Consider the following 14550-nt stretch of genomic DNA (forward strand, 5'->3'; position numbering starts at 1 on the left):
TGTGTATGTAATTTGTTTGTGTTTAATAGATAGTAAAATAAAATGTAAAATAGTTACTAAAAAAAGAGAATGAAGAACTACATTTATAAGAATTAAGATTTATAATTTGTCATTTGTTTCACTAAATATTTTACATTTACTACATGCAAACTAAAACAGATGTTTTGATTTATGTATTTATTTTTTGCTATAAATTTTAATCCCTCATGTTACATTTTTGTTGTATGTGAATTAGAGTACTTACCGACAAAAAAAAAAATTTAAAGGGTAAATTGTGCATATTTATCATATTTTTAAAAAACAATTCAGCAATGTATCACCAAAACAGAAACAATGTTTCTTCACAGTCATGGAAAGCTCAACAGCTGTTCTTTGTTCTGTTAACCCAGCAGGCCAAGGCAGAGAAGTAGTCCTTGTGCAAACTGCCTTGCTTGATAAATATGTTAATTATATGCTTCTGTAAAATAAAAAACGTAGTCGCCTGACTTCTTTAATGAGACTTTAGTATCAAGCAGTCCTGAGAGAGATTTTTTTCAAGCGTCCTCACTAGCTTTGCCAGCTCCTCCATGTTGTGTGACTTTTCCTCCAGCAGCTCATAGCGAAGGCTTGAAATGTCCTGCTTAATCTCCTTCAGTTCACCTGCAACACAGCAGCTTTCAGTATGAATTATGAAAAATATAACTCATAAAATTTAGTTTGAGCATATATAGTTTTATAGTGAAAACAAAGACATATTTCACCCAAAAATGCATTATTTCCTTACACTTGCTTTGTTCCAGACCCCTTTGCTTTTGTTTTTTAAGTGGGACACAAAATAAAAACTTTTTTTTCTTACAGTGACAGTTAATAGTGAATGTGAAACAAGCTCTGAAAATATACATATATACAGAAGGTAAAATAAGTATTGAACATGTCATAATTTTTCTCAGTAAATATATTTCTAAAGGTGCTGTTGACATGAAATTTTCACCAGATGTCGGTAACAACCCAAGTAATCCATACATATTGTACAAAGAAAACAAAACAAATAACGAAATTAAGTTGTGTAATAAAATGGAATGATACAGGGAAAAAGTATTGAACACATGAAGAAAGTGAGGTGCAAAAAGGCATGGAAACCCAAGACACCAGCAGAAATCTTATCAGTAATTACAAAACAATCCTGCCCCTTGTCAGTGGAAATTTATATTAGCTGGTTCAGTCCCAATTTATGGCTTATAAAAAAGTGCCTCATCACCAAGGAGTCACACAAGAAACCTCTCATGATGGGTAAAAGCAAAGAGCTCTCTCAAGACCTTCGCAACCTTATTATTGCAAAACTTACTGATGGCATTGGTTACAGAAGGATTTCTAAACTTATGAATATTCCAGTGAACACTGTTGGGGCCATAATCCAGAAGTGGAAAGTACATAATTTCACCATAAATCGGCCATGAACAGGAGCTCCTCGCAAGATTTCTGACAGAGGAGTGAAAATAATCATCAGAAGAGTTGTCCAAGAGCCAAGGACCACTTGTGGAGATCTTCAGAAAGACATGGAATTAGCAGGTACAATTGTTTAAAAGAAAACAATAAGTAATGCACTCAACCGCCTTGGCCTGTATGCACGCTCACCATGCTGAAGAAAAAGCATGTTGAAGCTTGTTTAAAGTTTGCTGCACCACATTTAGACAAGCCTGTGAAATACTGGGAGAATATATTCTGGTCAGATCAGACCAACTTTGGATGCCATAATACACACCATGTTTGGTGGTCAAATGGCACTGCACATGACCCCAAAAACACCATACCAACAGTGAAGTTTGGAGGTGGGAACATCATGGTGTGGGGCTGTTTTTCAGCATACGGCACTGGCAAACTTCATATAATTGAAGGAAGGATGAATGGAAAAATGTACCGAGACATTCTTGATTAAACATCTGCTGCCATCTACCAGGATGATGAAAATAAAACGAAGGGTGGACATTTCAGTAAGACAATGATCCCAAACACACAGCCAAGGAAACTCTCAATTGGTTTCAGAGAAAGAAAATAAAGCTGCTAAAATTGCCCAGCCAATCACCTGACTTGAATCCAATAGAAAATCCATTGAAAGAACTAAAGATCAGAGTTCATAGAAGAGGCCCACGGAAACTTCAAGATTTGAAGACTGTTTATGTGGAAGAATGGGCCAAAATCACACCTGAGCAATGCATGCGACTAGAAGCTGTCATTACCAACAAAGGCTTTTGTACGAAGTATTAAATACATTTCAGTAAGCGTGTTCAATACTTTTTCCCTGTGACATTCCATTTTATTACACATAACTTAATTTCTGAAGTTATTTGTTTTGTTTTCTTTGTATGTATGGATTACTTGGGTTGTTACCGACATCTGGTGAAAATTTAATGTCAACAGTACCTTGGTAAAAATGGTGACGTGTTCAATACTTATTTTACTCATTGTATTTTTCTGAATTATTCCTTAATGAAAGCTTAAATACACTCACCTTCATTGACTTCATCACATTCTTTGTCATTTTGGGCTTTGATGATGTATCGCTTCACAAGACGCTTCATAATTTTCTGTACAGATTAAATGCAGTAAGTTCAATGTCAAATTCCAAACAAACAAATATGACCCATATTCAGATCTATGATAAACATGAGGTGTAGCATTTAAAATAGAAGTAAACATGCCTGATATCGACTGGAGCTAGGAAGAGATTTGTCCTGGCAAGTTTTGCTCTGTCCCAACTGAATTATGATCCAACAAATCACAAGAGCAACATAAATGGATTTGTTTATTAATTTTCTTACTGTGATGCAGAATTAGAAGGGATTTCCCTCACCTCACTGAGCTCAGACCCCTTCATAATGGTTTTGTGTCTGTTGAAAATCTCCTGCAAAAGACCCTTAGCCCCCATAACCAGACCCAGAACAGATTTGGGACTGAGAACCAAGTTAAAAGGCACAGGAAGAGTCCGGCCTTCCTCAAAGTAGGTGAACCAGAGCTTGGCCCGGGCAAACTTCCACTCCACATCTGCATCATCCTGCAAGACAACAGGAAACACTAATGTTTTGAGTACTTAAAGCGACAAATGAATCAAAACAGAGATGCAGAGGTATGAGATGTGCAAAGAAAATGGTTTAATTCAATTAAAACTCAATTCAATAAAAAAAATTAAACAGTCAAACTAATTATCCCATTCTGAAGAGATAAGGTTGTTTTTTTTCCATAGTATGCAAAACTCTACACTGGAGTGCTTCATCAGCACAGAGTCTTAAATGTAGATTTTACACATTCAATTTGCTCCACTGCACAAAGATTTAATGTCAGCAAATCTTAGAAAGAAATATGAAGATGTTAAACTGAGAAGACATCAAGTACCTCAATCTCCTGAAAGGAATTGTTAATCATAGCAATGAGCATGTTGAGCAGGACGATGACCACGGTGACATTGTAAACTCCATAGAGAACATAGCCAATGTTCTCGATGAACTTGTGTCCATTGTTCACGACTACTGATTTGACCTCAGAAAGGCCAAATATTGCCCAAAACAATGTTTTGAAGCTTTCCTCTACACTACAGAGATAGAGAGAGAAGATATATATTTATTGATGGAGATGTAAATTGAGGAACATTTCCTTTTCTCATAAGAAGTGCATTTATTTGTTCATGTTCATGGATCAATTCGCTTATAATTTTGTACAATTTGTGTATTTAGTCTACCGCTCAAAAGTCTGGGTTCGGCATGATTTTTTCAGGTTTTCAACAGAAGACTCTTATGCGCACAAAGGCTGTATTTATTTGAACAAAAATAGAGTAAAAACAACAATATTGGGAAATATTATTACAAAATAACTGTTTTCTATTTTAATATATTTTAAAATATAATTTATTCCTGTGATGGCAAAGCTGAATTTTTAGCAGTCTTTAGTGTCACATGATACTTCAGAAAGGATTTACCGATTGATTGATTGATTGATTGATTCTTATTATTTCCCCCTTATTATAAGAATAGTAAATGATAATTCATACTTATTATTGTGTGTTTTTAATAGTAGTCTTGTACCAGGACAAAGATCCAAGCACATGTCTTAATAGGCAAACTCATGACTGTATTTCTACTCACGTTGTGAAAGCGTCATTCTGTTTAGCGCCCCGATAATATGAGTAGAGGTTGAACATTCCAATCATGAAGGCCAGAAAGACTAGAATGAAGATAACCATGAACTTGAAGATGTCCTTCACAGTTCGTCCCAAAGATATCTGCAGTGGTCCAAAGCTCTCATTTGCTGGCAGGATGTACGCAATTCGAGAAAAGCTCAGGACCACTGCAATGGCATACAAGCCCTCAGAAACTAACTGAGGATCAGACGGGAGCCAGTCGATCCGAGCTGAAACAAAAAAGATATTTAGCCAGATTGCTTTTTGTATTAGACTATATATCGTAGTTTTGTGGAAAACAAAATCTTGCCTGACTGAAAGCTGAGGACGATCACTCACCCAACTGGAAGTATCCCACCTCAAAAGGCAAAGTGACATTGGTCAAATCAGTGTAGTGCTCATCAACATAGCGTTGTGCTACGCGTGCATGCCAGCAAGCCATTATCCTTGAGATGAAGGATGCCACAAAAATGGCCAACATTCCAAAGTCTAGCAAATTCCAAGGCTCAACCAGATATTCTCTTGGACCTTGGGACCAGATCTCCTTGCACTCCGCCCAAATCATCCCTGAGTGAAGGACATTAAAACACAGAAATGAATGTTGCAACATGCAGTTTGTCCTGAGACATGCTAATGAACTGTACATTTTGTTCTCTGAATACAGATTGTAGTAGAGTAGTAACCTTTGAAAAGTTAAAAATCAGTCAGAAACAAACCTATGACCCAGGAAATGATGAGCATTTCCATCCACGTAAAGGGAGTTGTTTTCATACGAAACAGCTGCGTCTGATAGTCATGAATGGTCATATTTGGAAGCAGCTTTGTCCCATCAAAGCGGTCTGCAGTGTTCATGACCAAAAGGCCAAGGAAAATAGTGAAGGAGGCCGCGTGTGCCACAAACTTGAAGAAAGGGCCACGCATGATCTTTCCCATCTGTTGGTAACATAATTTTTTACTGATTGTGGTGCGATTAACAAAAGATTTAATGCGCTGTGGATACATTCTTCTATTGTATATTTGTACATTACTGCTTATCAGCCTGATACGCTTATCAACATTATTGTGACTCATAGGATATGGTGGATATTTTAAGCACTGCTATAATTTACAAGCATGGGAACAGCCTTACTGAGCAAAGATTTCAGTGAATGATTCATGTTAAAGCCATTGCTCGATTCTTTAGACATGTACTGTATGTTTGCTATGCAATACATCTGGATTTCACCAGTGTTTGAAAGTAAACAGCATACTTGTGTGAACATACTTACCTTGCTGCATGGTGCCACCCAATACACCATTGCTAGAAAGGGAAGTCCGATTGCAACACCTAAAACCACTAGGAACTTAATGGCGGTGGTCTGCTGCCTGAGTCCGGGCAGGTTTTCGTACCATATTGATAAGAGCTGTTGTTGACAGTTAGGATGGGCCACAAACTGTTTGGGACAAATAAATTAAAAGAAGCATTTTGAGAGAGAATTTGAGGGCAGATTGTGAGATTTCTGTTTTTTATATTTACCTTTTTCAGTTCGTACTTTATTGCGAGTTTTAAGCGAATGAGACTTGGTCGTCCAGGCACTTCTAAAGCCTCATCATCTTCACCACTCAGAATGGCTTCCACTTCCTCTGTGCTCCGACAAAGGTCCAGAAGTCCCACAACAAAGTCTTTGCATTGCATAGAAAGTTTCCTATATTCATTCTGAGGAAGATAATCATTACAAAGAACATGAAATCTTTTTACATTTTTAAAGAATTAGTTCAAACAAAATGAAAATGATGTGAGAATTCTTGTGTGGAACACCAAAAGAGAAGTATTGATGAATGTACTGGTCACCAAGCTCAAAAATTACAGTAAATGACGATCATGAAATGAGTCGATACAATTAACAAATTTAATTGGCTATTCACTTATAATCTTTCGCTCTACTTAGTTGTCATTTCTCATGTGCAGTTTTATATATTCAAAGAAGCAGCATGGCGATTGGTCACCTGACACACAATGGTTAATTTGAACTGGTCATGTCACATTGATGTCAAACTTTAGTGAAAAATTATTTAAAGGGGTCATATGATGCGATTTAAATTTTTCCTTTCTCTTTGGAGTGTTGCAAGCTCTTGGTGCATAAAGAAGATCTGTAAAGTTGCAAAGACTTAAGTCTCAAATCCAAAGAGATATTCTTTATAAAAGTTAAGAGTCAACCACGCCTACCTAAAACGGCTCGTTCTAACACGCCCCCACATATCTACGTCACGATGTGGGAAGATTTGCATAACGCCGCCCAAATGTTCACGAAAAGAAAGAAGGCGTAACTTTTATTCTCGCTGTAGTATTGTTGCCGCCGCCATGTCGTGAAGGCGCTGTGTGCTTTGTTGTGAAAGCGAAACTACTTTGTTTGGCCTTCCAAAAGAGGACAATATCCCTTCGTCATGCCTGGAACTTCGCGCTGTCGATCACCGGATCGGCTTTCACCGTGGACGAAGCAGAGTCCAGCCCGGGGTTGTCACATGTGGTTGCCGCAGGCATCACAATATGGTAAGGGACGTAACAGTTCCGTCACACGCTTGAGGAATTCGACCAATCACAACGCACTGGATAGCTGGCCAATCAGAGTACACCTCGCTTTTTCAGACCGATGAGCTTTGTAAAAATCGACTCGTTTCAGAAAGGCGGGGCATAGAGGAGAAACAATAATGTACAGTATGTGGGAAATAATGTGTTTTTTTAACCTTAAACCACATAAACTTCATTACACCAAATACACAAAATAACGTTCTTTTTAGCAGCATCGTATGACCCCTTTAAAATTTCGGTCAGTGTAGTTATTGTTAATTGTTAAACATAAATTCAAGCAAAATATAGACATTTTTTAAAAATTACAAAAGCGCATGACAAAATAACTAAAACGTAAATTAAAATTAAAACTGAAAACTAAAATAAAAGCTAATTCAAAATATGAACAAATACTAAAATGATGATTTCAGTCTGCTTACACAGAAAAATGTGTATGACTAAATGTGAAATGTGTAAACTGGTGCTCACTTCTACTTTATTTACATGAAAAACAATGGCCAGTACATTCTTCGGGTTTGGAATCAAATGAAGGTTAAATAACTAAATAATCGCATGATTTTCATGTTTGAGTGACCTATCTTTTAAAATGACAAACAGGCCTAGTTGCCACTGCTGTACCTTAAATTCTTTTTCAATATTGGCCAAGGAAGCCAGCTCATTGCTGAGCTCAAGGGCCGCCAACACAGGATCCTCATTGGATAGAGAGAGGTACGCTGGACTGGCCAGTCCCCTGTATGCATTGATACGCGAGCGGGAGTGGGAGAAAGAATCGTACTTTTGATGGTAATTGCAGGTGTCGCAGGTACAAAAGTAGTCATGTGGCTGCTCAATGCGAGCACCCTTACCCAGAAGAATGTGCACGATTTCATATTCGTGACAATGAGATGCTAGAATGATTGGAGTGACGTCATGAGAAAAGCGCGTGCCATCTTCATCGTACGCAAAAAAGTCATCATGCATTGGAGCCTGACTAGGGCTCGCTGTAAGTCTCTTGGAGTCGGCAAAAGCTTTGTGGCTCAAAATGGCCTCGACAATCCTGGTGTAACCTTTGCTGATGGCCAACAAAAGTGCATCCCCAATACGTGACAGGTTGTCTTTCTTCAACAAGAGCTCTGTTACTTCTAAGTGCTCATTTGCCACTGCCAACTGCAATGCATTCTGGCCCATGTAGTCTACACAGTTAACATCCAGCACAGGGATCTCCTCAAGCATTCGGCGCACCACAGGTATGTTTCCATACTCGGCGGCATCAAGGAAACGTTCCTCTACAGGGGTTAAGCTGTTGGGATGGGCATTGAACATGTAGGCTGCCCCTCGCACCGCCTGCCTTCTGCTCTTGGGTAACGCCTGTCGAGCCAGGTTCTCACTATAATGGTTCGAAACAGATCAAAAATGTGTACTGTGACCACAATTTCACAAAATGTTTTGAAGTGTTACTATTCACACCACTTAATTTACTCGAAAATAACCAATTACCAATCTTCCAAAGATTGCATTGTAATTCATTTTAAAAGTAGCTCCTTTTGTTATTACTGATTAGCATTTGTTTTCTTATTAATATCAGATTTTTTTTCCCCATACATAAAAAGTATGTAAATATACAATGCCACATGAATATCACATGTATCATTGTTTATACATCATTGTATTTGTGTATTTTTATTTAAAAACAAATATATAAATATTTTACATAAAACTTTAATTACTAATCTATATAATAAAATATGATCATATTTAATATGTAAGTGTTATATTATTGTAATAATAAATATATCACAATATTTATTAATGCTTGTAATGTTAATGAAACAAATTATGTATTTAAAAATATAATGTTCATATTTTTTAAAAAGTTAATTCATAATTTATATATAGAGAGAATGAAACATCATTATTATATTAAATATTATATTCATATCATATTATAATTTTAACTATAGATTACATTATATATTATATTATATAACTGTAATGTTATTTTAAAATATTATGTATTTAAATAGTATGTGTGTGTATATATAATTTACATTATTAATATGTTGTTGAATAATACAAATTAGTTCTACATAAAATTATTTTTACTATTGTTACCAGTAATTTTGTTAATTTATTCATAAAATAAATAAAAAAATTGCCATTACTAGTTTCAAATGCCTATTTAATGAAACCTAACATTTTAAATGAGCAAACCGTCACATCACAGATATTTCATTGAATATTGAGTGACAGTTTCAGGTCAGGACATTGAACTACATATTATCTTTGAAGGCAATGGTAATCAAACAGACAGTACATACAGAACCTTGACCAACTCACCCATGGTAGTGTCCATAACTGCCATAACAGTCCTCACCAAAGTCTTCGTTCATCAGTAGATTGTCTTTACTTCTGTTTCTCCTTTCAATCGTGTGATACTTTGATTGATTTCTATCCTCCAGAACAGGTCTCCTTTGATTCATAATTTCAACTGAGGTGGTTCACGTCTGAATTGTGAATACAGCAAAGCTAACACATCCTGTTATCCAAACATCCAGCTGTGACTGATTGAGTGTGCGCTACACACTGGCAAGTCACCATCTTCTACAATCCTTTGTTATGTTCCCGTTTAAGTCTTGAGATAGTGCAGAGCACCGAGGAATTCTGACTGTTCTTTTCCACTCATTGGCTATAAATGAGGAATATAGCAATCTTCATGCTGGTTTACGAAATCTAAAAATTGTTTTCTTTCTTGCTCGTCTTATTTGATCAAACTGAATGTTGCTTAAAGCATTTAGTCCTGATTTCAACATTAGACAGATAACAGAATCCACTGACATTCTTGATTAGTAACATTTTCAAATATGAAAAATCACTGAAGAAATTGCAGAAATGCCACAAGCAGGTCCTTCAACTTTCAAAATAACTATTTCATTGTATATTCCTCTCTGTTTGTATTAGGAACGGTGATTAAAATCTGCTTTCAGCTTCAAAAATCAAAACCCAGTGACGGAGTGCAGATGTAGAATTCCTTTGGGTCTATTTCAGCGTTCCCAATAAACCTCTACATCCTGTGTGTTCATTACGAGCACCCAAATCTCTGTAAACTGTGGGAAACAGCTTCAATGGAATTCCAGACTGTCCAATCGTCAATGTACATTCAGCGGCAACATCACACTTTTGATTCTCTTTACTTTGCCTTTCTCTGGCATTCTTTCTCCCAGTCCCACATCTATGTGTGTGTGTGTGTGTGTGTGTGTGTGTAATATACCCACATGACTAAATGTGTGCGTGCTTTAGTGGTCAGTATACTGCCCACAAAAATCTTAACTGAGTATGTGAGCCAAACCGATGGGTCAAAAGGTAACCCACACAGTGGGTCATGGGAAGCCACTGTCTTGTTTCTATTCTCATGTTGATAGGCTCTGTTACTGATGACTATCAGAGTGACTATTTTTAGACTTTTTTTTATTATTTCAAGGGACATGCTAACTAACTGGCCTTGGCCCATGCTTGTTGTGCTGCAACTTGTGCTGCACCAGGAATTTAAAAGTTTTCCTCTAGTAAATGGTTGTCTCAAAATATTTTTTTTGTGTGTGGTTTTAATTTTATATATATATACTGTGTGTGTGTGTGTGTGTGTGTGTGTGTGTGTGTGTGTGCATGTTTATGTGGTTTATGAGGACACAAATTTGTATAATAACATGGGTATGACATAGGTATTACAACGAGAAGGTGATTCATGAGGACATTTTCAGTGTCCCTGTAATTCAAAAGGCTTATAAATAATTCAGAATGAGTTTTTTTGAAAATCTAAAAATGCAGAAAGTTTCCTGTGAGGGGTAGGTTTAGGGGTAGGGTTGGTGTAGTAGGACAATAGAAAATACGGTTTGTACAGTATAAAACCATTACGCCTGTGGAGAGTCCCCATAAACCATTAAAACAAACCTGTGTGTGTGTGTGTGTGTGTGTGTGTGTGTGTGTGTGTGTGTGTGTGTGTAAATCATCTGAAAAGGGCCATATTATACACTTTTATTTTGTAGCATCTTCCCCAATGAAGTCAGCTTATAACACAAGGTTCTTGTAATTATGTGAGGAGTAATTACTAAGCATCTATTGTTCATATAACAGCAGTGGCATTAGCAGCAGCAGCAAGCACTTTTCCTAGTTAATGTATGTGAGAATACAACGTCAAGCGTCGCGGATTTTAGAATAGTAAAGTGAATTGGGGATTACCTTAGTTGCCCGAAATCTCCAATGCTTTTAATATCTTCTGTGGGCATTCATTTCTACATTAACCGCGAACGGATTGCTTTCAGATGCACGCCTCACTGGTTTGCAGTTGGCGTTTCACAGTTGTTCACAGTTTTAAGTCAAGGTGAACCCGTATAACTGTCTTTAATAAACGTCATACTGTCAACAGCCTTACCTATTTTAATGAGCAACATAAAATAACATACCCGCTCATCCATGTACTCGTGCCGGCATTAGCAGCAGCAGCAAGCACTTTTCCTAGTTAATGTATGTGAGAATACAACGTCAAGCGTCGCGGATTTTAGAATAGTAAAGTGAATTGGGGATTACCTTAGTTGCCCGAAATCTCCAATGCTTTTAATATCTTCTGTGGGCATTCATTTCTACATTAACCGCGAACGGATTGCTTTCAGATGCACGCCTCACTGGTTTGCAGTTGGCGTTTCACAGTTGTTCACAGTTTTAAGTCAAGGTGAACCCGTATAACTGTCTTTAATAAACGTCATACTGTCAACAGCCTTACCTATTTTAATGAGCAACATAAAATAACATACCCGCTCATCCATGTACTCGTGCCGCACTTCAATGCATTTAGTCAGAAGAGGGAGCGCTCATTTAAAGGGGCCACACCTCTATTTCACATGTTACCTTGGTTCAGCGATAGTGAAGAGTTTATTATAAAAGTCATGTTTAGTGATAGTTTAAAGATAATTAATCATGAATTCGTTTAAAATATAAAGATACTACTAATAATAAATAATTTCCAATCTGTAGCCCATGTACAATGTAGTTAATAGTAGGACGCACTTAAACTGGAATTTACTATTTGTGTATTCAGCTGGGTTTACAGCAATTATAGTACTTTCATGGAGTGTAGCAGCAGTATCATAGAATTCAGATCACGTTATTAGCGAATTGTTAATTGCAGTATGCATAGCAAATCAAGTCAAATTATTACTGTTGTTTATAGCAGCGGCAGCAGGAAATATCTGGTTGTAACTTGCATGAAATTTCAGTGATAACGCATGGGGTAAGTAACTCTTTTAAATTGAAGTAGGCTTTTATAACTTTGTTTATTTACCAGGGCGTACAGGGATTTTGTGAACTCTTCAAAGCAAAATAGGCATTATTTGTTTGCGTTTCATTGTTTAATAAAGATGCTTATAGTAATTCAAAGTACTTTCGTGCAGCTGTAGCAGCAGTATGCATAGCTATTCAGATCGCAATTTTTAGTGAATTTAATAGCAGCAGAATGGCATAGCAAATTCAGATGCATGTTAGAAATAATATTAGCAGCTGTCTGCATAGTAACCAATTATTATTGTTAATATAGCAAGTGCAGCAGAAAGTACTTTAGTTGCATGAAATTTCAGCGATAATGCATGGATGAGCTACAGCAATTCTAGTACTTTCACAGAGCGTTTAAGCGATTTATTTATTTATTAAGCGATTATTAATAGCAGTATGCATAGCAAATCAAATTATGCATTTAGTTGTGGCAGCAGTAGGTAGTCTGTAGTTTACATTTACATTCTTATTTATTCATTTTGCAGAAGCTTTTATCCAAAGCGACTTACAATTGCTGAAGTTTCAGTGACTTAAAATGGATGGTATGTGAACTCTTCAAGCGAATAGGCATTAGCAGCATGCATAGCAATTTCATATGCAATATTAGAAATAATATTAGCAGCAGGATTATTAGCAGTCAAATTATTGTTACTAATATAGCAGCAGCAGCAGAAAGTACTTTAGTTGCTTGAAATTTACATGGCAAAATTCAGATGCAGTGTTAGAAATATTAGCAGCAGTCTGCATGGCAATCCAATTATCACTGTTGCTAATATATCAGCGGCAGCATAAAGTACATTTAGTTGCATGAAATTTCAGTGATAAGATAACACTTGGATGGTAGTGAACTTTTTAGGTGAAATAGGCATTTTGTTACTTTGCTATTCAGTTCAACAGGGTTTATAGAACTCTTCAAGGCAAAATAGGCATTATTTTGTTGTTTGGTTATTTAATAAATGGGCAGTAGCAATTCTAAGTACTTTTGTGCAGCAGTATGCATAGTTATTCAGACCGCGATGTTAGCTAATTTTATAGCATGCATAGCAAATTCAGATGCAAGGTCCGAAATAATATTAGCAGCAGCATGCATAGCAAGTCATTATTATGGCTAATTTAGCAGTGGCAGCAGAAAGCACTTTAGTTGCATAAAATTTTAGTGATAACTCATGGAGGGTAAATTAACTCTTTAAAGTGCAATAGGTATTTATTACTTTGCTAATTCAACAGGACTTACAGCAGGTTTCGTGCAGCAGCAGTAGATTATGCTTCGCAAATTCTGATTAAACATTACATTTGCAACAGCTCACACAATAAATTCCTACTACAACATTGTGAATATCATTAACAGCAACAGCATGTACTTCAACTCCGTATTGAAATGTTAGTGAATATTATCAATAGCAGCAGTAGCAGAAGTTTTGTTGCGTTGGCCGTATCGCACTGCATACATTACAGACCGCTTTACCTATCGTTACGGGACTATTGATTTGGTCATATTGTGCCGCCCGTGTCTGGTGTAGACACCATGTTAGAGTAAAATAGGCATTCGCCTAGCTACTCGTATGCCTAATTAATGAAGCTCTCAGCAGTTCAGTCTCTTGTGCAGTAGCAGCAGCTTGCATAGGCATTCAGTCATCAAGATTTTTCTCAGCAGCATGTACAGCATTTCTATGCTGCAAATTTTAATTTAGACACAATTAATATAAAAGCAGACAACTGCATTTAAATAAAGTCACTGTAGTGTCTTTCTACGGCCATCTACGAGTCACGCATTTAGCAATGATGTGTTCATATAATGCAAACATTATTGTTCTTAATATGCAATATAAATATTTTTAATTATCAAAATAAATGAGCAGCTGCTTCTGAGGCAGAATCAGTCCATATGACACCACAACTACAGGGTGTACAGTGATTTATTCTTTTGCCAAATATTTTGTTAGCGTATTAATAAGTTAAAGGTAAGTTTTTCCACTGCAGTAACGTTGATGAACGTTAATGGAAAAAAAAAAAGATAACTCTTGAATTATACATTTAAAACTACTTGCTCAGGCGCCTGAGCCTGAGCCAGTTGGTTGCTGGGGGTTACTTCATCTATCAGCCTACAGTGTGATTCCTGTTTGTTAATGACACACACAGTGCGTGTTTCTACCTAGGTAAGTTTGAGTTATTGGGTACAGCACCCAGGTTCACATTGTTAAGCCACTAGTTAATTTATCTGGGCTCCATTAGCCCAGAAACACTTAACTCAGGTCAGAAACACTTAACTCAGGTCCGGCCCAGGCTCACATCGATGGCAAACACACGGTCTCACAGCTCTCCGGAGCAGCAGCAGTACATATGTCTTGGCAATAGATCTGCTTGTTCTGGGGGGTTTTATCTTTTATATTCCTTATGCCTTATAGGGATGATTTTAAAGCATATTATTGTATAGCGGCAGCATACATATTAAATGTTTTGTTTCTTCTTCCAGCTTTGTTGGGGGGTTATTTTATATGCTATTTGTGCAGCAGCAGCATGTCTTAAATACTCA

The 14550-nt window shown here is 36.8% G+C and overlaps 1 protein-coding gene across 1 annotated transcript; it reads right to left on the reverse strand.

The window, feature by feature from the left end:
• Nucleotides 1–302: 302 nt before the first annotated feature.
• trpc6a (transient receptor potential cation channel, subfamily C, member 6a) lies at nucleotides 303–9675 on the reverse strand. The gene is made up of 12 exons (XM_016233331.1): nucleotides 9036–9675; nucleotides 7338–8085; nucleotides 5667–5846; nucleotides 5419–5583; nucleotides 4867–5083; nucleotides 4490–4717; nucleotides 4116–4380; nucleotides 3370–3565; nucleotides 2831–3031; nucleotides 2679–2735; nucleotides 2489–2564; nucleotides 303–639 (listed from the first exon to the last, which is right to left on the reverse strand). Exons 1-12 carry the CDS (start codon nucleotides 9176–9178, stop codon nucleotides 491–493), a joined length of 2625 nt encoding a protein of 874 aa, XP_016088817.1. The 5' UTR covers nucleotides 9179–9675; the 3' UTR covers nucleotides 303–490.
• Nucleotides 9676–14550: the final 4875 nt, after the last annotated feature.

Source organism: Sinocyclocheilus grahami, unplaced genomic scaffold (genome assembly GCF_001515645.1).
Source record: "Sinocyclocheilus grahami isolate Dianchi unplaced genomic scaffold, SAMN03320097.WGS_v1.1 scaffold428.1, whole genome shotgun sequence".
Classification (NCBI taxonomy): Eukaryota; Metazoa; Chordata; class Actinopteri; order Cypriniformes; family Cyprinidae; genus Sinocyclocheilus; species Sinocyclocheilus grahami.

Excerpts from the sequence above, each read along its gene's own strand:
- trpc6a (XM_016233331.1), bottom strand. The coding sequence starts at position 9,178 with ATGAATCAAAGGAGACCTGTTCTGGAGGATAGAAATCAATCAAAGTAT. Across the intron at positions 5,847-7,337 it reads ATATTGAAAAAGAATTTAAG|AATGAATATAGGAAACTTTC; the intron begins GTACAGCAGTGG and ends TATCTTCCTCAG. Across the intron at positions 2,565-2,678 it reads CTAGCTCCAGTCGATATCAG|AAAATTATGAAGCGTCTTGT; the intron begins GCATGTTTACTT and ends TAATCTGTACAG.